The sequence below is a fragment of the Bos javanicus genome, chromosome 15 (genome assembly GCF_032452875.1).
Source record: "Bos javanicus breed banteng chromosome 15, ARS-OSU_banteng_1.0, whole genome shotgun sequence".
NCBI classification, from domain to species: domain Eukaryota; kingdom Metazoa; phylum Chordata; class Mammalia; order Artiodactyla; family Bovidae; genus Bos; species Bos javanicus.
In genome coordinates, this window is record NC_083882.1 from 54,996,701 (window position 1) to 55,022,974 (window position 26,274).

The 26,274-nt window shown below is 47.0% G+C and overlaps 1 protein-coding gene across 1 annotated transcript in view; it reads right to left on the minus strand.

The window, feature by feature from the left end:
* Positions 1-26,274, minus strand: part of MAP6 (microtubule associated protein 6) — an 84,071-nt gene that overhangs the window by 14,494 nt on the left and 43,303 nt on the right. Inside the window, exons 2-3 of the mRNA XM_061380894.1 lie at positions 7,200-7,413; positions 4,373-4,572 (exon numbers count right to left, since the gene is read on the minus strand). Of these exons, the coding sequence (XP_061236878.1) occupies positions 4,373-4,572; positions 7,200-7,413 (414 nt within the window). The remainder of the gene's footprint in view (positions 1-4,372; positions 4,573-7,199; positions 7,414-26,274) is intronic.

Sequence of the window (26,274 nt, forward strand, 5' to 3'; positions counted from 1 at the left end):
CTTCTGCCTTTTCACCTCTCTCAAGCACGAGTTTTGATAAAAAAATTCTTAACTGATCAAAAGAGAGTTAAATAGTATACTTTTATGTGTGTTTTATTATTGAACAGTATTTTGCATTTCTGCCTCATACAAAAGCAGGCAGGTGGGTGTGGAATGTTTTCTGTTCATTTGGAAAACAAATATACAATGCTTTTTTTTATACATATGTGTGACCCTTGATTATTCTGACCACAGCTCCTCCCCAAAGTCCAGATTTTTGAGAACCAGCAACAGAATGAGTCCCAACCTAGAGCTCCGAGCCTAGGGCAACAGAGGGCTTGTGGCTGGTGCCCGGTGTGAGAGTGGGGGTGAGCAGCATAATGGTAGGAGCATGCACAGGTGGGGTACTAGCTGAGGGTGTGGATGGAGACCCTGGTTAGTGACCCCACCCCCCGCCGTGGCATCAGGATGTACACACTGCCCTGACCCTCCCCGAATGAACCACTCCCCAGGACTGAGCTCACCTGGTGTGGGGCCCCCACACCTCTGCTTCTGGCCAGCCCTGGCTCTGTTCACTTGGTCACCACCTGCCCATCCACAGACACACGGAATCTGCCAGAACAGATTCTTCCTCCGTGTCTCACTGTGATTGGAGGTGGGGGGTCTCAGCCATCCTGGTTCTCTGCTCGGGGCACAATGCCCAGCACATGATAGGTATTCAATCAACACGCACTGGAAAAAGGAAGTGGGATCCCGAAGTACAGAATCTTTCATCGCCCGTTTCAGCAGAAGGATATCAAGGTGGGCACCCTTGGCCCTGGTTCTGGGGTGCCCATGCTTCTGCTCTCCCGCCTGTAGGCCAGTCCCTGCATGCCCCACACACCCACATCCCACCCACTCTCCAAGGTCCCCCCACTCATCATGAAGCTTTCTGATTCTCCATTCCCGGTGGGAAGAATCCTGACCTCCATCTGAGCTCCCCACTACCTGGTCTGTCTTTGCCTTGTCTGGATTCTTTGATGGCAGTTTCCACACTCCCGCGTTAGGTACACGCCAAGACTGTCACCCCAGAACCCACACAGTGAGCTAGCCCCCAGGGAGTGGAAACTCCACAATGACCAGATTAAACGAGTATGGGAAGGCATCTCTGCCACCCCTTGGGAGGAGAAAAACCAGAACAGACAGTCCTGTGGGTTGATAGGAAGAGGGTGGGGGTCAGGGGCCAGCCTCCCAGCCTGGCAAGGCTGTGCTGACCGCTCACCCCCAGCAACAGGGTATCAAATCGTTACACTACCTTGTTGGCCACTGGGTCTCCTGGTCCATCGTCGCCTTTCCCAACACTTAGCTCTGACTGCTTGCAATTAGTATCTGAGAGGCAAGTATCTAAAAGAGTCAAGCTGTGTTACGGAGGACCCCCAGAGAAACTGCAGGGCACAGCTCCTCTCGGGGAGAGCAGCTCAAATGGCAAAAGGTGGTTCCTTCACCTACTCAGCTGGGCCTTACCAAGGAAATAAGATCAAGAAAGTGGTGTTCGTCTTTAGCATTTATTTATAATTGGAAAAACTGTTTTTGTTTGTTTCTGAGCAAGCACAGACCACAAGCACGGCACAATCAATTGGCTATACATGAATATTTTTGTCATTTTCTTACTAACAGCAGGAATGAAATAGCACCAAGAAAGGTGTGCGCTACACATACATAGACAATCTGTGGTATGCAACAAAACCCAGGCCACAAAATCGTAATTAGATGCTTCCGGTCTGCCTTGAGAGCAAAGGCATCATGGGAGCACCAGCGGAAAAGGGACAGCGTTAAGGACCCGACGCACAGCTGCAGGGACCGGGTTTGCAGGCGAGTGAAGCAGATGGTGGGGAGGCTCCAGTCCTGGCTCTTTCGTCAGGGGGGTTCAGGGAACTGCAGGGAAGTGTACAAAAATGGGCCGAACAGGCATCTGAAGCTTGGCCGCCTTCAGAAAGGCAAGGCCGAAACACTGCTTGTGAGGCTGAAATCAGTTTCAGTCAGCATGTTTGGGATGCAGAACAAGACCGACTGAGTTTTATTTGTAAACAGCAGAAATCAAAGGAGGTTTCTTGCCAGTGAAGTGACACATTCAAGAGTCAAAGTGAACTACCAACGGATTTTCTCAGCGGGAGGCGCTATAAAGATGGGCAGACTGAAGACGTGAAGAGACACCCTACAGGTCATAGAAAGCCTCAGGTGGGGCAGGGAGGAAGCTCGGTGCCTGGGGCTGCAAGGGGGCAGGAAACACTACAGTTTGGACAACGCAAACTTGGATCAGACACAGGGATAAGTCCTATGCACCCTGGTGGTGCTGTGGTGGAGCCAGATTTATACACACTACCCATCATGGCCAGCTCCCTGTCAGGCACACAGGCCTTGAACAATCAAATGTTGAGGGAATGGTCCCTTGTGTGATGTAAAGTTTGGTTTACTTGATCTGCAAAGAAAACCAGATGACTATTCCATGGAGAAATTCAAACTGTGGCTAACATCAACATGTTTGATGAATACCAGGTATCTCAAGAGAATGAACGGACGTTGGCGAATTTCCTGGACAAAGTTAAGGTCATGTTGATGGAGCTCTCTGACACTGTTTAGACCATTTAGCAAATACCTGAATCAGTACTCAGATCTACTCTAGCCCCTCCCATCGAGGCATCCAAATCTGTGATTCACAAACGCTGACACTCACTCACATCATCTACCTCCCTCAGTACTTCACCCTCACAGTTCCTTCTCTGGAACTGCCTTTCGGAAGATGGTGGAAAGGCCTGCCTGGCCCAGAGCTTTGTTTATGCAGGTCCTGTCCTCTTAGGAAATAGGGCCTGCGTGGTGAAGGCTCAGTTAATTTACAAGAGACGTATTAATAAGCCCGAAGGGGACAAATAAAACGGTGCAAATGGGGATTTTGCTGCTTGAACAGTCAGAATATGAGAGAGCTTGTGGAGGTTCTATTTCCCCCAACCTGAAGGACCTAAAGGGACTTCTGAGGTAGGGAACTGTGAGGACTTCACTCTTCACTGCTTTCAGGACAAAACAAAAGTACTCCTGAAGAGGCCCCAGCAATTTCAGAATGCTGGTGACAGGAAGCACCCTGCATACACGAGAAATAAAGGATACCAAGGAACGTACACGCCATGGGGTTTGCAAATGTAATTGTTCCGGTAGGTATATGGGGTCTTTCCACGACTCCCTGACTAATGCCCACAACACAACTCAAGCACAGCTGGGGTGGCACTGCCACCCCTGGCTGCTTTGGCCACACAGACACAAGACACACAATACAGGGAGAGCTGCTTTTCTTCAGGAATGAGGTAAAAAAAAAAGATGCTTGCTAATCACTGAGCAGGGAACGCTCCTCGTCTTAGGCTAAGTCACAGAACTCTCCCAGAACCTGAAGTTCAGCACATTCTGTCCTCTCCAAGAAACAGAGCAAGTACGGTCCAGGCAGGGACAGTAACCATTGACACAGTAGCCACTATGTCTGCTTCCTGCTGTGTGTTTCTCAGAAGCAAGAAAGCCACATTCTAAATACACTATCGTTACACCTTGAACTTCCTTACTCCAGTCCCCTGTAATGAGTCACTTTGCAAAATCAGCAGCACTGGATAGGTTGGGGGTTAACAGGAAAACAGTCTCACTTCTGTCACCTTCCTATGATGTCTGGAGGGTACCTATGATACCTAACTATTTTGCCCTGGCCTCGTGTTGGTCATCAGTGGCACATCTCTTACTCAGCATAGAGTTTAAAGCCCACTGATAGGAAACTAAATGTAGTCATCTGTTTTAAGCAAAAGAGTCTATGAAAAAATTACTTAACAAACACAACTCATTTTATTGAGATTAAGGCCAAAAACATTTTTTTGTTGTTTTTTTAAAAAATATTTCCACAAATCTTGTCAATTGCTGAAGCCCAGGTCAAGCTTCTATAGCACATGATAACTCTGCGAATTTTGGAGAAGAACACCTTTACCTAAGTTCAAAATTGATCACCGGCGCAGACGCTGGGGAGGAACAGGAGGAGGATGCCCCACATTCATGTCGAAGCATCAGGACAGTTCCTCTGGTGTCCTCCTGCCTGCCTCACCAGGCGTGCCTGCCCCTGCCCGGAGGGAGGCACTGCCCTGCAAGTCAGCCGCTGACGGGTCCAGGGGCCCCGTGGCGTGGCCCTGTCTAGATCTGGACAGGAGGCAGGTCGCCTGGTCTCTGAGCAGGATCCCCTGCTCAGAGAAACCAAAGAACTCCTAGAACACTCAGGACCCATGCAGATGGGAAGCCTCTAATCAATTTTGTGGCCTTTTTTGTTGATTAGTGAAAGAAAAAAAAAAAAAGGAAAAAGAAGAGAAGAAGAAAGAGAAGTGCAGTGCATTACTCTTTAGCCTCAGCCAGCTTATTGTTCATCTCTGCGCTCTGCTCCTCGTCGGCGGTGGGCGGGGCGGTGCGCGCACCCTCCGCGCTCTTCTTCTTGGATGCCCGGCCCGACGCCCCCTGCTTGTCTTTGGCCTTCCTCGGGGGCTTATGGCTCACTGAGGTCTTTTTTGCTTTGGAACTCTGGAGACTAGGTTTCTCCACCTGCACGGAGAGACAGACAGACCGCAAACAGAAACACAGAGGGGGCGGGATTTGGAGGGAGAATTTAGAGAGAAGTTGTAATTAATGGAAAGATAATGAAAGCACAGGACTCTGAGAAGCAAGGCATGTAAAGCCCCTTTGCTGACGCCTGGTCACCTGGCATCTCTCACCTGGAGCCCCTGGTCCCCCGTTCTAGCTGCCCTCTTGCTAGCCACTCTGGCTTCTGAGGCCAGCTCTGGCCCCCATTCCCCTCCAAGGCACTGGACTGTATTTCTGGGCTGCTGCCCCTCCCCGTGGGAAGATTGTACCTCACTATCCTGCTCAACTCAGGCAGGCGCGGGAGTGGCTTTAGTCAATGAAATGTGAGCAGAGATGAGGAGTCCCCCCTCCAGGCAAAAGGCCAGGGGTCGGCCCACGCTTCCCAACTTACTCCTTTCCTCTGCCACAGAGAGGCCACTGCTCACCCTGAGTTTCAGCCTGAAGGGGTGTGGACGTGGAGAGCTGCAGCCCACCCACGGTGGACACATGGTAATAAGAAGTCAACCTTTGTTGATGGAAGACATCAGGATTCTGGTCTTTCATTCACAGCAGCAGCCGATCTTCCCTGTTTCTGACCTCCGGTGGACAGATGTCCTCTCTGAGAGGCTTGGGCAGGCAGTCTCGCCCAATGAGGCCTTCAGCATTGCCCAGCATCCCCTCCTTCTCCCTGGCTGGCTCCCTAGATGGTCTTATCCAGAACTGCCATTCAAGCCCACTTTGCTCTCCCCAAGTTTTCTCTGCTAGTTCTTCCCCTCGATTCCTAGAAGACAGCTGTGGCTCTTCTTTCTCAAGAATTCTGGGCCACTAGATATGATCCCCCAATATGTTACCCACCTCCCATCCATCTCTGGATTTCCTTTCCCCAATCTTCCCTCCTTCCTCCACTCGAATCTTCTTTTGTCCAGAGCCAACCCTACATCTCAGTCCCACTTCATCTGTAGAAGGGGGACAGAAACGATGCGGGGCCTCACCAGCTGGGTCATCCACTCAATGAGGTTCAGGGGCTCTCAGTCACTGTCAGCCTATAAATAGGATCATCCTGGCTTGCCTAGGCCTGAGGGCTTTCATGGAATATGGAACCATTAATGTTATAACTGGAGTAGTCCAGGCAAACCAGGTTGGGTAATTCCCTTACCTGTAAACCAGTCCTGGACCAAAGAGGAAACTCCGCTGGACTACAAGACTTTAGGTCAAAGCAGAGCAAAGCCTACATAGGTTCTCAGACTTTTTCTGCTATTATAGAAAGGAGAGCTGATACTTTCATGATTCCATGTGGCTTGATATCATAGAATAAGTTATGGCATGTGTGATTCCAGCCTCAACAGCAGAATCTCCAACAGGCTTTTCCCCTCTCATGATTGCACATTGGGATACAAATAAGGCAAAGCATTGTTGGATGGCATCACCGACCCAAGGGACATGAGACTGAGCAAAACTCTGGGAGATGGTGATGGACAGGAAAGCTTGGTGTGCTACCGACCATGGGGTCACAAAGACTCAGACATGACTTAGTGACTGAACAACAACAATCGTCTTCATAGGAAAACACCCGAATCCACTGTATCTTCCTTAGAAACGAAAATCATTCACAAACTGTTCATCATAGTAACAAATTACTTGGAACACTTCTTGCAGCTGATGTGACAGGTGTGTTCTGACAGACTAAGGATTGCTGCTGGATGGAGGGAAAGGATAAGAAAGAGCAGGTGATTTTCAGGGACTCGGGAGGTGAGAAAGTGTCCAGTGATTGGAGCAGAGGATGAGGCAGGAGCTGGGTGGGAAAGAAGTCAGGCGAGGATGCCCCCACGTCTGGGCTAGCCCTTCAGGGGCAAAAGCACAGTTATTTTAAGACAAGGGGGTTTAGGGCTCAGGTGAGATTTTCTACCATTTCTTTCTGAGTTTCTCAAAATCAGAAGCTAGTTCTCTGGAAATCTAACAGTTTTTAAGCTGTTTTCATTTTAGGAAATGTGTGCTCAGTCGCTCAGCTGTGTCCTACTCTTCACGACCCCATGGACTGTGGCCCAGCAGGCTCCTCTGTCCATGGGACCCTCCAGGCAAGGATACTGGAGTGGGTTGCCATTTCCTATTCCAGGGGATCTTCCCGGCTCAGGCATCAAAACCTTGTCTCTTGAATCTCCTGAATTGGCAGTCTCCTGAACTTACCACTGACCCACCTGGGAATCCTTGTTTTAGGTAATGTTCCTTTAGAAATTCTGTTTTGATTTAGCAAAGGTTGGGGTTCCCTTGTGGCTCAGCTGGTAAAGAATCCACCTGCAATGTGGGAGACCTGGGTTTGATCCCTGGGTTGGGAAGATCCCCTGGAGAAGGGAACGGCTACCCACTTCAGTATTCTGGCCTGGAGAATCCCATGGACTGTATAGTTCATGGGGTTGCAAAGAGTCGGATAGGACTGAGCAACTTTCAGTTTCACTTTCCCGGTAAGAAGCCACTCTGTCTCTATGTGCTAAGACGGAAAGAAGGGACTTTAAGGTTAAGGACCAGAGTTGGCAGTAGCCCCGCCCCCATCTCTGCTACCATTAACCCCTCCATGTCAGGCTGCTGATGGGTCCCCAGAAGATCTGTCTCACCTTTGGAGGTTCCTTGAAGGGCTCGCTGTAGAGGCTGCGTATTCTTCTGCGATCAATGACCTTATTGTCAGCTGGGGTTGGCTTATTGGCCTCTCCTTTGAACTGGGCACTGTAGCTGGTCTCATGAGCCATCTTATCATCTGGGGGCTTGTACTGGGGCTTGGCTTTTATGGGTTTCACAGGCTTGATGTCCGTCCATGCTCTGAATTCATTCCTGCAAATCAAAGAAAAGCTAAGTGATTCGATACATCCTCTACCTGGCAGCAGGGCCTTCTCTCAGAGCTGCAAGCACAGCAAGCTCTCTGTTAGTGCCCGTCATTCTGACTGATGTGTGGCTGAAGAGTGACCTCTCTCTCCTCCTGTAAGCATCCGTTCTGGCCTAGTCAAGGTAGATTGTGGCAACAGCAGTAGTACCTCAGAGAAAGAGTGCAGGCTCCCAGCTCCCACCACTTGATCGTGGACAAGCTGTTCTAATCTTTGGGCCTCCTTTTCACAATATCTAAAATGAGTCTGAGAAAAAAAAAAAAGATCAAAAACTAAGATCATGGAATCCAGTCCCATCACTTCATGGCAAATAGATGGGGAAACAATGGAAACCATGACAGACTATTTTCTTGGGCTCCAAAATCACTGCAGATGGTGACTGCAGCCATGAAATTAAAAGACACTTGCTCCTTGGAAGAAAAGCTGTGACAAACCTAGGCAGCATAGTAAAAAGCAGAGATGTTACTTTGCCAACAAAGATCTGTCTAGTCAAAGCTATGGTTTTTTCCAGTAGTCATGTATGGATGTGAGAGTTGGACCATAAAGAGAGCTGAGTGTCGAAGAATTGATGCTTTTGAAATGTGGTGTTGGAGAAGACTCTTGAGAGTCCCTTGGACTGCAAGGAGATCCAACCAGTCCATCCTAATGGAAATCAGTCCTGAATATTCATTGGAAAGACTGATGTTGAAGCTGACACTCCAATACTTTGGCCAGTTGATGCGAAGAACTGACTCACTGGAAAAGACCCTGAGGCTGGGAAAGATTGAAGGCAGGAGGAGAAGGGGACGACAGAAGATGAGAGGGTTGGATGGTGTCCAAACTTGATGGACGAGTTTGAGCAAGCTCCAGGAGTTGGTAATGGACAGGGAAGCCTGGCGTGCTGCAGTCCACGGGGTGGCAAAGAGTTCGACATGACTGAGTGACTGAACTGAACTGAAAATGAGGCTGAAGACTCAGTCTTCAGTCGTTTATGAGTTCAGCACATATGACCTAATGCTGCTGTGTGTGAGGTGAGGGAGTTGTGACTGTTACATGGACAGTCTGCCTGGTAGGTTGTGGTCAAACAAAAAATGCCAGTTCTGTCCCTTCCTTTGTTGTGATGAAGACATTTTGTAACCCTGAATCCTTAGTTTATTCCTCCCTGTGATAGCAGAGGGCTTGATTTTTGTGTGCTGCCTGAAACTTAACAATCTCAATCACTTTAGGTGAAAGTCCTTATGAAATGTCTAAATGCCTGCAGATCATAAGTGAACTGTACTGAACACAACTGGATGTCACCATGAGGACTTGTGTTGGGATGTATGATGTATAGGAGAGTCTTGGTGGGGTTGGTGTAAGTGGCTGATGGCTCTTACCCCAGTGATCCCCATCTGCTGCTTTTTACAGTCACTGTGCCAGGCTGCTTGTTCATAGCACTCTCTCTCCTGGTTTCTGATCTGTTGCAGGACTGGAGAGGAGATGGTGACAATGTTCAAAACAGGGTGAAATTAATATCGCTGCTGATGGAGGCCACCAAGTCTGTCCTGTTTGTTGAGTGCAAGACTTTGAGTGCCTAAGCTCTGTAGCTCTGAGGTTTTTCTCAGGTTTCCCTTCATTTGGGGCTGTGAGAAGCTGTGGGAGAGGAAGAGCCAGTGTACTATCTGTCGAGTTAGGTTCTCCAGTGCCCTCTCTCATCCTCATGGTAACTCCCTCCTTCGGGGCTCAGACATGAGTGCCACCAACAAGAGGCCCCAGGGGACAGTAGAGAGAGAGCTCAGACTGTGATGGAGACACATGGATTCTAGCCCTGGCTCTACCTCTAGGTAGCTGCTGAGAAGGTTTCTCCCCTCCCTGAGTCTTAGTTCCCTCATTTGTCAGAAAAAAAAGGCTGACCAGATGATGTCCTTATAATGTCCTTCAGGCTCTGAGGCTCTCTGAGTTGATACAGCTGGTTTGGCAACACTGAGCTACACACTGGTCATTTGAGCTCCTGAGGGGCACAGGCTCACGTGTGAACAGAGAGACTACAGTTTCTTAAGAGACCTTCCCCAAGCTTCAGGCTCACCTTTCCAGTGTAGCTGGGACCTCCACCTAGATGCCCCCACCAACTCAAACTCAGCGTCCCTCGAAGCAAATCATTCTGTCTCCCCTGCCAAGTCGTCTTCTCTTCTTGGACTCCCTTGCTGCTCCTTCTCACTCACTCACCCACCCACCATTCATTCATTCATTAAACATTTACTGAGTGCTTAGGTCTGCTTAGGATGCTGAGCTCAAGGCGCGGGAGTGGGAGGGAAGGGAGGACAATAAGGGAGGCTCCGTGTAGGAGAAGGGTCTGGGAGCACAGGGGAGGAGCTCCTGGGCCAGGTTGGGAGTTGAAGGACAGGTTCTGGAGGGAATCACAGAGGTTGGCAGAGAGCTGACCGAGAGAAGGGGTGGGTTCCAGGTAGGATGAGGAGCACACAGAGAGGCGCAGCCCCCCAGGGGGATGTGTGGGAAGCTGGGGTGACAGGGCTGAAACCTGGGGGGGACATGAGAGGCTGGGTAGGTCATGAAGTTCCTGCCAGTCTGGCCAAGGGGATGGTCTGGACTGTAACAGGGAGATGCCAAACGAGTTCAAGGTGCATGTGGCCAGTTTCCTTTTGGGGAAGAGAACTTTGGAAGCAGTGTGAATGGGGACAGAGCAGAGGGGTGGGGCTGGAAGCAAGAGGGCTGTGCAGTGAGCTGGGAGGAAAGCAGAGGCCTGAACTGCGAAGAGGGGTGGTGCTTGGAACACAGTGCTGAGGGGATGGGCAGGACTTGAACTCCACTGAGCCGGGGGAGGCAAGGCTCAGAGAGAGATTTGGGGGTTTGTGGAATGGGGTAGGGGGATGTTACCTATGAGCCAGGGAACCTTGGAAGAGAGGGGATTTAGGAGGAGGATTGACACCCTCCTGATTCTCTTAATGGCAGCACCTACTTAGCTTCTAGAGAGCTTTTTGATCCTCTCCTCTTTCCTGTGCTGCTACTGCTGCTAAGTCACTTCAGTCGTGTCCGACTCTGTGCGACCCCCTAGACGGCAGCCCACCAGGCTCCCCAAGTCCCTGGGATTCTCCAGGCAAGAACACTGGAGTGGGTTGCCATTTCCTTCTCTACTCCTCTTCCCTACACCTCTGTAGACTCAACCCATTGCCACAACCTGACTTCTGAGCCATTCTGTCTCCACAACAGGCCCAGCTCTGGCTTGGGTTGTAGCTGGGTCTCTGATCACTATTACCTGCCTGAGGTGCCAGGCCCTCCCTCCTTCCTCCCACTCTCAGTTCCAAAGCACTGATACTTGGCCCAGGTCTCCTGGTAGCCAAAGCAATAAGAACCTGGCTCCCAAAATATGATGGCAGAAACCTGGGTTCTCTGCTCCCACCTCTGCCTACTTGCTACAGAATGAGGTCTGAGGTAGGTATATACCGGCCCTAAGCACTGTTTCTAGGTCATCTCTCCTGGGCCAGCTTTCGCAGCTTTCTCTCTACAGTGGCTGGCAAAGGTCTCACTGTGAGCATTATCAATGGGACGTGTCCATGAGGGGACAGCTCGGTAACCCTGGTCTTGAACAACTTTGATACATCATCTCTATGTGGGATGTGTTAATGAGTCTCATAATAAGTTCACCACAGTTACAACAGGCTGTTAGGTTTAAACCAAAATTTTATTACCTAGAACTTTCTTTGAACCCTCCACAAAGCCTTCCCCAGCCACATGGAACAACTAATCATATGTCATAAAAGAAGAATTATGTACCATTCATTTGTTACCTCTTATAAGCTGGAAGATTGTTTTTGTATATTTTCTATAATCCTTACAATGACTTTGAAAGAAGGTAGTATTATTTTTCCTTTTATGAAAGAGGGTCACCAAGGCTCAGAGAGGTTAAGTGGCTTGCATAAGGCCACACAGCTGGCAAATAGCAGAGTTGATTCTCAGCCCAGGTCAGTCGGGCCCCACAGCCCACCTCCTTCCCACTGCACTTGGACGATGTGCTGGAGCTGCAGTGTGCCCGAGACCCGCCCCCCCCCCCCCCCCCCGGGGCAGGGTCGGGCCTGCTGTCTGCAACGCCCTGGAGGCTTTATGTGACACAGACTGGACAGAGAATACCTGTGCTCCTCTGGCCCTCAGATGCTCCACCCAGAGCAGTGTGGGCCACACGCCCAGGTCAGTCACATCTAGTATCTCTTGTCATGAGTTTCATGGTTCCCTGTAAACATCAATTCCCCTTTCTCTGCAACTAGATTTCCACTTGTTCACTCACTCACTCATTTGTTTGGCATTTGCCAAACTCCAGCCATGGCATGGCACGTGGCCCACAGAGAGGAGGAAGCCAAGGTAGAGGTCTCTACAGTTTAGTGAGTCAGGGTTTGTCCATGTGGGATCCCAAGGAAAACCCGAATGAAGCAAATGGGACAGAGTCCAGGAGGAGAGAGGGGAAAAGATGCTCTGTTCTAAGGGGTGAGGTGGGGAAGGGGGCACTGAAAGATGCAGATGGAGAAGTGGGTGGGGGGAATCGGGCAGCAGTGAGGTGTGTGGGACAGGTTCAGAGGGCAGGTGACACGCTCAGGGAGTGGGTGGGTGGGGCTCTTGGAGGGATGGCAAGGTGACTAGGTGGGCAGGAGCTGGGAGCAGGCCCCAGAGCCTGGAATGCCATGTCAGGATGCTTGTTCGAGGCCTGGGGAGCCACTGAACACTGCTGAGCGAGGTGACTCACTGTTCCTATTCCTCCACCGACAGTATCCCCTCCTCGTGGACTCTCCCAGTTTTATTCTTCAAGGCCCAGTTCAGGGCTCTCCTCTTCCAGGAACCCCTCCTGGATTTCTCAGTCCAAAGTCTCCCAGTTCTTGGCTCCTGGGGCCTCTACTGTACTATTTGACTCTGTGGTTACCTAGCAGTCTCACGATGCTTTAATTCTTTCATGATTCTATTTGTCTCTCTTGGGAGATAAGATGCTTAAGAGAAAATTCAGAACAGAACTCTCCTTCAAGTCCAGTCTCATTTGCATGGCTATAGAGCCATATTCTTTAACTTTTCCTATGGCAGACTGCAGGTTAGGGGCCTGGCTGGGTGAGGACCCCAGTCCCCACCCCCCTGCCAGGGCCCTTCCCTCACCCTGGGCCATCATTCAGAGCCATACTCCATGTCTTTCCTATATTCTTTGTAAGACTGAAGGGTTTGGCATTCAGTAGGCATTTACTCGGAGAAGGCAATGGCACCCCACTCCAGTACTCTTGCCTGGAAAATCCCATGGACCATGGAGCCTGGTGGGCTGCAGTCCAGGGGGTTGCTGAGAGTCAGACACGACTGAGCGACTTCACTTTGACTTTTCACTTTCATGCATTGGAGAAGGAAATGGCAACCCACTCCAGTGTTCTTGCCTGGAGAATCCCAGGGACGGGGGAGCCTGGTGGGCTGCCATCTATGGGGTCGCACAGAGTCGGACACGACTGAAGCGACTTAGCAGCAGCAGCAGCAGCAGCAGGCATTTACTAGAAACAGCTGTTAGTGGAGTTCCTTTCTGGTCAGCTCCTGGCCCTCCTCTGAGCCCCTCCTGTCCACCCAAATGGGGCAGTGCTTGCTCCTTGGAGACAAGAGAACATCAGAGACTTCTATCTAGTGTTCATCATGCTGAAATGATGACGGCCTCACCAGCGTGGCTCCTGCCTTTGCTGGAGGCCCTTTGTACCAGGCACTGAGCTCTGTTATCTGTGTTTCCCTGCTGCCCTGCAAAGCACAGCAAAACATCCAAGAAATATTTGGAGGATCAAAGAAAATCAAGTGTTCTGTTCTACTGCAGAGACTTGTGAAGGCTGCTTATATGTAGGGCTTCTATTATTACTTAAAGCGTTAGTTGCTCAGTTGTATTTGACTTTGCGATCCCATGGATCGTATCCTGCCAGGATCCTCTGTCTGTGGGATTTCCCAGGCAAGAATACTGGAGTAGGTTGTCATTTCCTTCTCCAGGGGATCTTCCCAACTCAGGGATTTAACCTGGGTGTCCTGCATTGCAGGCAGATTATTGCTTAAACCACTTCCCTTAAAACCCATGAACTGCAGGTCTTAAGTCCTTTTCCCTTCCTAGGGTGAACATGCGAAGTCACCCAGCTTGCATAGACTCCATCCTCCCTAGATGGATGGGAGGCACCCAGCACCCGGCTGAGCGAAGCTGCCCTGGTGGGAAAGGGGCTGACTGGGGGCCTCGGGAGCAGCTGAGCCTCAAGGCAGGTAAGGAGAAGAAAGCTTAACAAACACTTGCCCAACAGCTACTTATTAAAAGGCTGAGCCCTTTAAAAATCTAATCCTGCTTTAGCCTTTGAACACCATGAGTGGTCACTGTTATTTACCCCATGCAGAGTATGAGGAACTGAGAACAGAGCAAAGGGAAGGGACGCCAAGTCAGTAGAAGCTGGTATGCGGTGAGGCAGTTACTGGAGCGCAGTCTGCCTGACTCAAAGGCCTTCTTGTGTCTGCTTCCCTGCACTTGGGGATGGCTGTGTAACCCACCACTAGCTCCTGGCAGTAAACACAAGAAAGCACTGCTCTTCAGCCCATCTGGTGCGCACTGCAGCAAGGCTCTGGGTAAACTGGGAGGGCGCCCCTTCTCCCCGCATCGGCCGGCTGCTGCCCTGGCCTCCTGGAGTTGTTCCTCATCCACAGCTTTTCCTGTATCAGGATGTAAGGAAGTCACGGGGACAGGATGATCCAATCACTTTGCCAAGGGTCCCCTGTGCCCGCCATAGCAGACCCCCAGATGGACCCCATTACTGGAGGGTCAGTGCATGACTGATGTCCTAATAATCCCTGAAGGGGCAGAGAGGGTTTGAGACTATGATGTCTCTCCATGGTGGGTCAGCTGCACAGAGAAGTGGCTCCACTACCATGCTCAGATCTGGGCTTAAGGACTCCTTAAAGGACGCTGCTGATGGCTCCACGTGCTAGGAAAGCCTATGGAGAAAGCCTGGGCTGGTCCCCAGGCCCTAGCCAGGGATGGCAGAACAGGCCCAGGGCGTGCTGTCTCAGGGGGAAACAAGATTTTCCTGACCTGCTCTTTCAGGACTTTTAAATCCCAGCCTGGTCATGTCCAGAGTGGCTGCTGAAGCAGGGCTTTTAGATCGTGCTAACCAGGTGAAGTTTTTAAAGGGGTCAACAGACACCCTACCTTCACCTTCTCCTGTCCAGCCCCTCTGCCCACCTCACCTGGGCCCTCAGCACCTCTTCTGTCTCCCTGGACCTAGCATCGGAATCCTGGTCCCTGTCTCCTCATTCTGACCCACATGAGACACGCTGCAGGGTAAACCTGACTCCAGCTCAGCTGTGGGCACACTGCTCCTCTCTGGAAACACCTTAGCTGTTCCCAAGGTCCTGAAGGACTAAGTTCCCAGCTGAGGGCCCTTCTGTCATGTGTCATGACACGTGGCAGTCAGAAGGGCCCTCAGCTGGGAACTTGGTCCTTGAGGACCTTGGGAACAGAAGAACTGTACAAAAAGATCTTCACAACCCAGATAATCACGATGGTGTGATCACTGACCTAGAGCCAGACATCCTGGAATGTGAAGTCAAGTGGGCCTTAGGAAGCATCACTACGAACAAAGCTAGTGGAGGTGATGGAATTCCAGTTGAGCTATTCCAAAACCTGAAAGATGATGCTGTGAAAGTGCTGCACTCAATATGCCAGCAAATTTGGAAAACTCAGCAGTGGCCACAGGACTGGAAAACGTCAGTTTTCATTCCAATCGCAAAGAAAGGCAATGCCAAAAAATGCTCAAACTACCACACAATCGCACTCATCTCACACGCTAGTAAAATAATGCTCAAAATTCTCCAAGCCAGGCTTCAGCAATATGTGAACTGTAAACTTCCTGACGTTCAAGCTGGTTTTAGAAAAGGCAGAGGAACCAGACATCAAATTGCCAACATCCGCTGGATAATAGAAAAAGCAAGAGAGTTCCAGAAAAACATCTATTTCTGCTTTATTGACTATGCCAAAGCCTTTGACTGTGTGTATCACAATAAACTGTGGAAAATTCTGAAAGAGATGGGAATACCAGACCACCTGATCTGCCTCTTGAGAAATTTGTATGCAGGTCAGGAAGCAACAGTTGGAACTGGACATGGAACAACAGACTGGTTCCAAATAGGAAAAGGAGTTCATCAAGGCTGTATATTGTCACCCTGTTTATTTAACTTATATGCAGAGTACATCATGAGAAACGCTGGACTGGAAGAAACACAAGCTGGAATCAAGAATGCCGGGAGAAATATCAATAACCTCAGATATGCAGATGACACCACCCTTATGGCAGAAAGTGAAGAGGAACTCAAAAGCCTCTTGATGAAAGTGAAAGTGGAGAGTGAAAAAGTTGGCTTAAAGCTCAACATTCAGAAAATGAAGATCATGGCATCCAGTCCCATCACTTCATGGGAAACAGATGGGGAAACAGTGGAAACAGTGTCAGACTTTATTTTTCTGGGCTCCAAAATCACTACAGATAGTGACTGCAGCCATGAAATTAAAAGACGCTTACTCCTTGGAAGGAAAGTTATGACCAACCTAGATAGCATATTGAAAAGCAGAGACATTACTTTGCCAACAAAGGTCCGGCTAGTCAAGGCTATGGTTTTTCCTGTGGTCGTGTATGCATGTGAGAGTTGGACTGTGAAGAAGGCTGAGCGCTGAAGAATTGATGCTTTTGAACTGTGGTGTTGGAGAAGACTCTTGAGAGTCCCTTGGACGGCAAGGAGATTCAACCAGTCCATTCTAAAGGAGATCAGCCGTGGGATTTCTTTGGAAGGAATGATGCTAAAGCTGAAACTCCAGTACTTTGGCCACCTCATGGGAAGAGTTGACTCATTGGAAAAGACTCTGATGCTGGGAGGGATTGGGGGCAGGAGGAAAAGGGGACGACAGAGGATGAGATGGCTGGATGGCATCACTGACTCGATGGACGTGAGTCTGAGTGAACTCTGGGAGTTGGTGATGGACAGGGAGGCCTGGCGTGCTGCGATTCATGGGGTCGCAAAGAGTCGGACACGACTGAGCGACTGATCTGATCTGATCTGATGATGTGGCCTGAGGTGACCCTTCCAGCTTCCTTTATCTTCATCTGTTCCATCACTGAGTGAGCATTTTCTGCATGCCAGGCACCTTGTAATGCCCTTAGACTGCACTGTCCTATGCAGTCCTCGTAGGGACCCTGTGCCAAGGGGACCATCACTGCCCGGGAGGACGCCATGGCCCCATAGCCCCAGACACAGACTGTGCTCTCCTGCCATGCTTTCCCCTTCCTGGCCGCCATTCTCTCCACACCTCCAGTCGCTGAAGCACTGCATGACCTTCCGTGCCGGGCTCCAGTGTGCTCCCCTCTAGGGAGTTCCCAGGTTCATTGCCGAATCCAGCCTGCCTCCTCTGACCTTCACCTCCTGGTAGCGCTGACTGTGCTCCAGCTTGTCCTAGGCTCCCTGTGGAGACATCTTCCTTCCCTCCCAGACTGTGCCTGCGCTGAACGTCAGGACTGTCTCCCTCTGTGTGTAACCCTCACTGTGCCCTGGAAAGGGATTCAGAATGCTGCCTCCACCACACCCCTGTGAACAGCTGAACACGAAGTTCCTGGGTTGCCCCCGCTGGGGAGGGGAGATAAAGCTGCTACACAAGCATCTCATGGCCTCTACACCACTTCTCACAGTCTGTCCACAAATTCCTCAACACTCTTGCCTTAGTGTTAGCATCAGTCGTTCACTTATGTCCAACTCTTGGTGACCCTATGGACTGTAGACTTCTCTGTCCATGGAATTCTCCAGGCAAGAATACTGGAGTGGGTTGCCAGTCCCTTCTCCAGAGGATCTTCCCAACCCAGGGATCGAACCCAGGGTTCTCGCATTGCTTGGGTTGTAAGAACCTGAAGGAGAACATTTTGCAGCCTTCACTAGAGGTAGGAAAGCCTCCGATGCAGCAAAGTTGGTTAAGAAATAACGTGCCCTGGGGCATGGTCACAAGCAGAAACAAAGAAACTCAGGCACTCATGGGAGAAAATGATGCCTCAGTGCACACAGCACATGCAGGGCTTAGGGAAGCACAGGTAGGGAGGTCAGGGAGGTGCGAACAAGCAGAGAACAGAGATGGTGGTTCCGTGGCAAGAGTGCAGGCTCTAGAATGAAATAAACTGGGATGCCATCTCGGCACTCTCCATCAGCCCCTCATCTGCTCTGCAGCTCAGTGAGCTCATCTGGAAACTCTTGGACAGGGCCTGTTTCACAGGATTGATGAGGGTTTAAATGAGAATGCATTAGTTGTAGAAGGCCTTAACGTCAGAATTACCAAATCTATGGTGGATAATTATATACTAATGTATTTAGTTTTCATTACAGAGTCATGTGTTCAAGAAAAATGATGGCACGTCTTCTCCATTCCAGTCACGGAGCTGGAAACACAGTGTGAAAGCCAGATGCTGCTTCTGCCTCACTGACCTTGCAGTCACTCGGGAGGTCTAAGCAATTACACAGACATCAAACATCCGTCAAGGCTATTGTTTTCTTCTGACCACTGCAGCCAACGTTCCAGTGCCCGAAATGCACAAAATGCGGACAGAAGCTCCCAGTGGCGAATTCGTTTTGTTTTAAATGATTCATTCTGAATGCATTTCATGTTAAACTCAAACAAAGTGGCATTCAACGAATGCCTGATTAATTGAATCTCCAATACGGAGGGTCCCTATAAGCAGATGTTCACTTCTTAAGGCCTTGTCCCACTTAAGCACGTTTTCCTGCAGTGATTCAAGGGGAGATACTGAAAGAGCAATTACAGAGGGAGAGACGAAGACAGGCGGGAGCTGGGTAATTGATGAAGCCAGGTCCCAAAAGAGGAAGGGGGAGGGAAGGCGTCTGGGGAATGCAGGGAGGATTTGGCCTTGCAGAGACATTGTACAAGAAGAGAATAGAGGCTAGCCCTTCGTTTCTCATGTGGAAAAGCCTGACGTTTACAAGAAACAATGGAAGAGAATTATAGAAGGACAGTTTTACAGCTGTGAAGAATATCTACATGCATTAATTGGTATAAACCACTTCTTAGCAGAAGTGAAGGCAGAATAATAGATTATTCCCAACTACAATCAAATATAAATTCTACTTCTCTGCCCATAAGCTCAGATTTATTTATTATGTGTCCTAAGTCCTTGGGAAAGAGAATTCTTTCTCCATTCTCTTGACAACGGAATTCTCAACAACATTCCTCGACTGCTTTATGAGGAAAGAAAACCGCACTTTACAATCTTAATGGTTTAAAATCTTCTTGTGGATGCACATCAGTGATTTGTGTTGTCATGGAAACACTGTCTTCATTCAAAAATCACGTCTACACTTGTTATATTAAAGTGTTCTAGAAGGGAAGCGGGCTCCTTCTTGAACTCTGACAGAGGCAGTCAGTGAGTGATGTTGGTTGCCAAGCTATTGTCAGGAGTTGGTTAAAGGACGCAGGATTTGTAGATGAAAAAGAAATGAATATCCCTGAGCCTAGAGGGTGGCAGGAGGCTTAGAAGTTTTCTTCTTCCAGAGAGGAGTGGATGGTCGCTTCTTCCAGCCAGAGATGTCTGGGTCAAGAGAGGGGTGTCATGGTCTATGCAGGTGTATGTGCTTCGTGCATCTTTCAGTTTCTTTTGTGTGAAAGGAAGAAAAGGGACTCTTATGGAGAACACCAACATTCTAATCATTTAAGATTGGTCTTCTTACCCATTAAGGTCTGGTATGCACGCGCAACACTGTGTATGATGGCTTTTCTAAAACAAGGAAAGCACACACTGGGCAAAAATAAATTGTCAGTATGTAAAGTTGGAAGCTAATCTAATGTGAACAGAGAATGAAAGGACAAGAATCCTCCTTTCTCTTACATGGAAATATCTGGCATGGACATCAGATGGCAAAAACAAGTGTTGGGACGTGGGTCCCCTCGATAGGTACATGGCTCATTCTGCAGGTCACTGCCATCTTGGCCTGTCACAGGCTGAGCGGGGCTCACAGGCCCCTGGGCACCGAGGCAACAGTGCCTCACATAAAGACACGCGCGTGGACTGTATATAATCACGAGGTGTTGTTCAGTCTCTAAGTCCTGTCTGACTCTTTTGCGATCCCATGGACTGTAGACCACCAGTCTTCTCTCCCCACAGAATTTCCCAGGCAAGAATACTAGAATGGGTTGCTATTTCCTTCTCCAGGGGATCTTCCCACCCCAGGGATCAAACCCGCGTCTTATTGGCAGGTGGATTCCTTACCACTGAACTACCAGGGAAGCCCATACTTTAGAATACAGATAGACAAAAGTGAAAACTGCTCGAACTAGGAGTCAAACATTTGTTTCTATACAAATTCAGATTGCAGTATCTATGCTAGGAACTGTAGGGAAGAAAAAGGGTGCAAATAAGAAACTTACAGTTGGCAGAGTGAGAAAGCTTGGTGGTGAAGGTAAGCACACACACAAATACGCCTCACGCAAAAAAAGAGTAAGAGCTAGATGAGAGACTGTGAGAAAATTACAGTCAACTCCCTCCTCGATCCCTTACTCTCATGTTGGCATTATTATCTTGATTTATTGGTGGCAGAAATGCAGGGGTAGTTGTGCTGCAAGATCACAGTGGTCTGGTTGAGGCTGCTGTCTTCTGGATGGCTGTGTCCCCAAGGACCCGTGTCTATTACTAGCAGAAAGATGGTTCCTAGGATAGGAAATGGGAACCCTTAGAGTTGTCCCCAAAATGGGGAAAGAGTGCTGCCTCCTTCTGGGTAAACCTAGAATTCTGGGGGAACACTCCCATGAGATGATCTATAAAAAGTGGTTGATAGACCTTGTATGATATACCTACTGACGTGCTTGATAAATATGTTTCCTCATTCCTTGTTCTCTGTATAGGAGGGATCTGTAAATCTTTTTTAAAAAATAAAGCTGATGCTGAAGATATCATTTTATGGCTTTTTGAGATCTATGCTAATTTATTTAAAGTGTAGCTCCATTATAAGGAAATACTAAGAACAACTTTATGTCAATAAACTTGACAATATAGATGGAATGGACAAGTTCTGAGAAAGATGCAAATCACAAAAACTGACTCAAAAATAGAAAATCTAAATAAATGTATTTCAAGTAAAGAAACTGAATTGGTAATTTTAAATCTTTTCACAAAGAAAATCCAAATGCCTGGTGATTTTTCTATCAAACATTAGAATTAAAATTCACATTGTTGAATTCTATCAAACATTAAGGAAAAAATAAATACCCATCCTAACAATCTTTTTTAAAAATAGAGGAAGAGAGAACACTTCCCAACTCATTTTAAGATGGGTAAAATCAGGTATTACCCTGATACCAACCCAGTGAAACACATTATAAGAAAACTATAGGCTAACATTACTCTTGAATATAGATATTAAAACACTTAACAAAAGATTATCAAATCAAACCCAGCAATATATATAAAAAAGTTAAAGCAGCATTAACAAGCGAACTTTATCCCAGGAATGCAAGTTCGGTTTAATATACAAAAAATAAATTCTGTAATACGTCATTTTCATAGAATAAAGAACAGAAATCACATGATCATTTTTAATAGATACAGAGAAAACACTAGACAAAATCTAACACCTTTTCATGATTAAAAAACTCTGTAAACTAGGAACAGAAGGAAATTTCCTCAGCCTAATAAAGGACGTCTGCAGAAACACTACAACTACCATCATACTCAATGGTGAAAGACTTGATGCTTCCCCCTAAGATCTAGAGTAAGATAAGGTTGTCCACTGTCATTATTTTTATTCAACATTACAGTGGAGTCAATAGCCAGTATAATAAAAAGGATAAAGAAATTAAAGGCCTACAGATTAGAAAAGAAGTAAAATTATCACTATTTGCATATAGCATTAACTGGCATTTAGAAAATCCTCAGGAAACCACAAAAAGTTCTAGAACAAAGGAATGAGTTTAGCAGGGTTACTGGATACACACTCAATATGCAAAAATTAACTGTCTTCCTACAGACTAGTCACAGACAGTAAGAAAATAAAAAATTAAAAAATCCATTCACAACAGCATCAGAAAGAATAAAACACTCTGAAACAAATTCAACAAAAGAAGTGCAATGCCTGAACACTGAACACTACATAATATTGCTGAGAGAAATTGAAGACCTAAACAAATGAAGACCTACACAATGTTCTTAAATCGGAAGATTCAATATTGCTAAGATGGCATTCTAGAAATTGATCTATAAATTCAAAGCAAATCTTATTAAGATCCCAGCAAGACTTTTTGTGGAAAATGACAATCTGATTTTAAAATCGATATAGAAATACTGGAGACCTAGAATTTATACAATTTTTTTGAGAAAGAGAAACAAAGTGAGTATTGCTATTTCCTTATTTTAAAACTTATTATGAAGCTACAGTAATCAAGTGTGCTTCTGGCACAAAGATGGAGACATAGATCCACAAACAAAATAGAAAGTTCAGAAATTGATCTTTGTATACATTAGTGTGTTGAAGTTGACCTATCCTAACTCACAGAGCTGACTGTCAAATTTTCAGAAATGTGGTGAGCTGATTGTTAAATTTTTGGTAGCTTGAAATTAGCTGTGTGAATGTATTCATACTAGGAAATTGGCCAATACTACAAATTAAGCCCTTTCTTTTCCCCAGGAAGTTAGTTGTTAAATATTTATCATCATACCACTATTCACAAATTTGTTTTCGACAACGGTGCTAAGATAAATCAATGGAGGAGAGGATAGTCTTTTTAATAAATGGTTCCAGGAAAACTGGGTGTCCATATGGAAAGAATATTAACCTCAATCATTGCCTTATACTACATACAAAAATTAATTAGAATGGAGCCAGATGAAATTCTAGGTCAGTTTCTAGGATGCCATAGACCTAAACTAAAAGTAAATTCAAAATGATACAGCTCCATAAAGAAAACATGGAAGAAAGTCTCATGACTTTGGAGTAGACCAAGATTTCTTAGATATGACACAAAAGCCAAAAAACGATAAAATATAAAAAGATAAATTCAGTTCATCAAAATTAAACATTTTTACTCTTCAAAAGACACTATTAAGGCAAGGAAGAGACAAATCAGCGTCTGAGAGAAAAATATTGCAAAACACATACCTGGTTAAAAAAACAATCTGTATCTAGAATATATAAAGATCTCTTATAGTAAAAAGACAGACAACCCAATTTTAAAATGGGAAACCTACTGATAGACACTTTACTAAAGAAGACATACAAATGGCAAATAAGTACATGAAAATTTGTTCAACACCACAATTTGTAGGGAAATATAAATTAAAGCCACATTGAAATACCACTACACACTCACTAGAATGGCTAAATAAAGATCACTGATAACATTAAATTTTGGCAAGAATGAGGAGCAACTGGATCTTTCATACATTGCTGAAGTGAAGTGAAGTTGCTCAGTCATGTCCAACTCTTTGCAACCCCATGGACTGTAGCCCACCAGGCTCCTCCGTTGCTGATGGGAATGTAAAACGGTACAGCTATTTTGAAAAAAAAAAATTGTTTTTAAGTTAGCCACACACCATTGTGCTCATTCACTTCAGTTGTGTCCAACTCTTTGTAACCCTAGGGGATGTAGCCTGCCAGGCTCCTCTGTCCATGGGATTTCCCAGGCAAGAATACTGGAGTGGGTTGCCATAGCCTCCTCCATGTTATCCTCCTGACCCAGGGATCAAACCTGTATCTCTTGTGGCTCCTGCCTTGCAAGCAGATTCTTAACCGCTGAGCCACCAGGGAAGCCACACACCATATGACCTAGCAATTCTATTTCTAAGTACCAAAGAGAAATACACTGCAAACAACAGATACAGAAGTGTTAATAACAGTATTATTCATGGTAGCCAAAAAAGCTGGAAACAACCCACATAAATATTTAACAACTAATAAATGAATAAAGAAAATGGTAAATCCACACCAGGGAATAATACTCAGCAACAATAAGGAATGAACCAATATGAATGAAATCTCAGAAAATATCATGCTAAATGAAATGGCCAGACAGGAGATACAATGCATTGTTTGATTTTGTTTATATAAAATTCCTAGAAAAGACAAACTGTAGAAACAGAATGATCCATGGTTGGCTAGCAGGAGGGCTGGTGATATTCTGACACTGTTTGCTTGCCCTAATGCATAAACTCATTAAATCTCATCAAACCGGACTCTTAAAAGGGGTAAATTATTTGTCATGTAAACCATACTTCAGTAAAGCTGTTAAAACATCCAGCTGGATCATCCTCTTTCCTCACATCCCCCCTCATCTTGCAGAGCTGATTCCTGCCTCCTTTGGTGCCCTGGGACTTCTCTGTACCAGCTTCTGTGTCTGATTGCTCACAGCATGCTCTTGGTTGTTTCCAAGACCATCTGGGAGGCCTGGGAGGACAATGGGGACTTCTAAGCCCTCTCTGTGACCCAGGTGCTTAGTTTGGAGGCTGGAACATTTCATCATGCACTCAACAGTGTTGATGAACAAGCAGACATGTACTCTTGTCTTTGCTTTTTTTGTTTTTGTTTTGGTTGCACAGCATGTGGGATCTTAGTTCCCTGATCAGGGGTTGCACAGGTGACCCTGCAGTGGAAGCACAGCGTCTTAACCATTGGACAGCCAGGGAAGTCCCTTGTCTTTACTTTTTTGATTGTAAAAGTAACACGTAGTTGTCCATTTTGATTTTTCCCATTAATTGGTAAGAATCTCTGTAAGAGTTAGAAATAAAAATATGGCATAGTATTTCTCTGCCACTGTGTTTCCCAGTTTGTCTTTTGCCTACATCTCTATGGCTCTATCTATGTCTATGCAAATCCCAGTGGCCTGCCATGGCCTTCTGTTGGGACTACAGCCCTGCTGCCTGGGGCCTCAGGGTGTTTGGATGAGTCCATGATGAGAGACCCCAGTGTTCTACAGCAGTCTCCTGAGCATCGCTGGAAAGCTGTGTACATAAGGCCTGAGAAAGGACAAGAGTCAGTGTGGCTTCCTCGCTTGTGGTTACATCCATATATAAGCTTTAAATTTGCACATGGCCTAATCTATAAATTTTTTCCTTTATGCTTTTACTCTTGAGGCTATGCTTTAAAAGTCCTCTATGTCAAAATCATATAAATATTTATACCTTTTCCTTTGCGCATTTATGTATTTATTTCCTTTAAATCTTAAGCCATTGGGAATATATTACTATTTTTACATAGACTGCCAAAACAGACAGAGCATCACAGTACCCACTATTGGCAAGGATGTGGGGAAACTGTAGCCTGGTCCAGCCCAACGGGGCTTCTCTGTAATCCCAGGGCCAAGCAGAGGGTCTGGAACATCACACGTGATCACTGCATGTTTGCTGAATTTGTGAATTTAGTGAATGAAGTGAGTGAAGCTTTAAAATTGCTGTCCTTTGATCTCACAATTCCATTTCTAGGAGCTTGCCTTAAACAAATAACTGGACAAGAAAGTTTTTTTTTTTTTCATGTATCATAACACACTTGGTTATCATCATGTGTGAAGGCTGCAGATCATTGCTCTGTTTGGAAATAGGAATACATTCTCAGTCTGACAGTGGAGCGTGGCTCCAGAAATTATTAAATAATATTGAGCACAACAGTATTAAACAGATGATCCCCATGATGCCATTTTTCGTGCATTTAATGCCAGTTTGTTTGAAGTGATACTGCTTAAATTCTGCCTTCGATTGCCCACGCTCCACTCGTCTGAGGTCAGAGGAGCCCTGAGATGCAGCAGGGAGAGGGCAGCCTGGCAGGAAATGGGTGGGTGGTCTGGTGAGTGAATAAAGGACTTCATTTACCCAGGCAGACTAACCTTGTATGGCTTCAATACCATTCTTTCTCTCTATGTTGTAAGTTTACTTCCAGGAAGTCTTTCAGCAACCTGCAAGCCTGAGGAAGCAAGAGGCCATCCTCAGAGGCATCAGAGGCTGAGAGAATGTGAGCCCATGTTCAGGCCACACAGTCTGGAGGGGCTTCTTCAAAACTGGGGTCCAGAATCTCTTCCTGAAGCTACTGTGTAGAGTGCGGTCTTGTTTGTTGCTTGCCTGGGTCAAAGGCCAGCATAACAATGATTGGATGTGGCCGACGCCTTTACAGGCCGGTTGCTAGGGGACCAGAGAAAAGCTAGGGCTGCACTGCATCTGTCTTTCTTCCTCTCTGTTCCAGGGCGGGAGGAATTCACTTGTTCACTCTTCAACCTTCTGTGTAGCCCTTATGGCTGGAGGTCCCCCGAGTCCAAGACTGGGGCAAGAACTTACCTGGGCTGCACCTGCCAGTCAGGGCCAGATCTGAGCCCAGGTCTGTGCAATTCCACTTGTCAACCCCATAGGCTGTCCTGTGAAACCTGAAACACTCCCATTACTCTGTGTGTTGTACATGCCTGTCCTTACCTGGGATATATTATTCTTTCCCTTTTCTTGGCTGGAAAAACTGCTATGTCCAGACGCAATTCAAATACAGGCCCCTACAGAGGTTAGACACGAGCCTGTATAACACAGGGGCTGTTAGGAAAAGGTCTGTGTTTCTGACATGGGCAAATGTTGGCTGTGACTAGATCCTGCCTGACCCCCGGCCGCATCTCGATTGAGCAAACAGGATTGAACCCAGCGCGTCACACATAGCAGGCACCCAAACAATATTTCAAGTCCTGTTTCACGCCTCTGAACCTCTGCTAGCTCTTTTGTTTAATAGGCACCTGTGCAGCATCAACAAGTAACATGAAGTATGAACTTGACTTACAGGAACTTTCTGTCCCTTGGGGCAGGAGCCC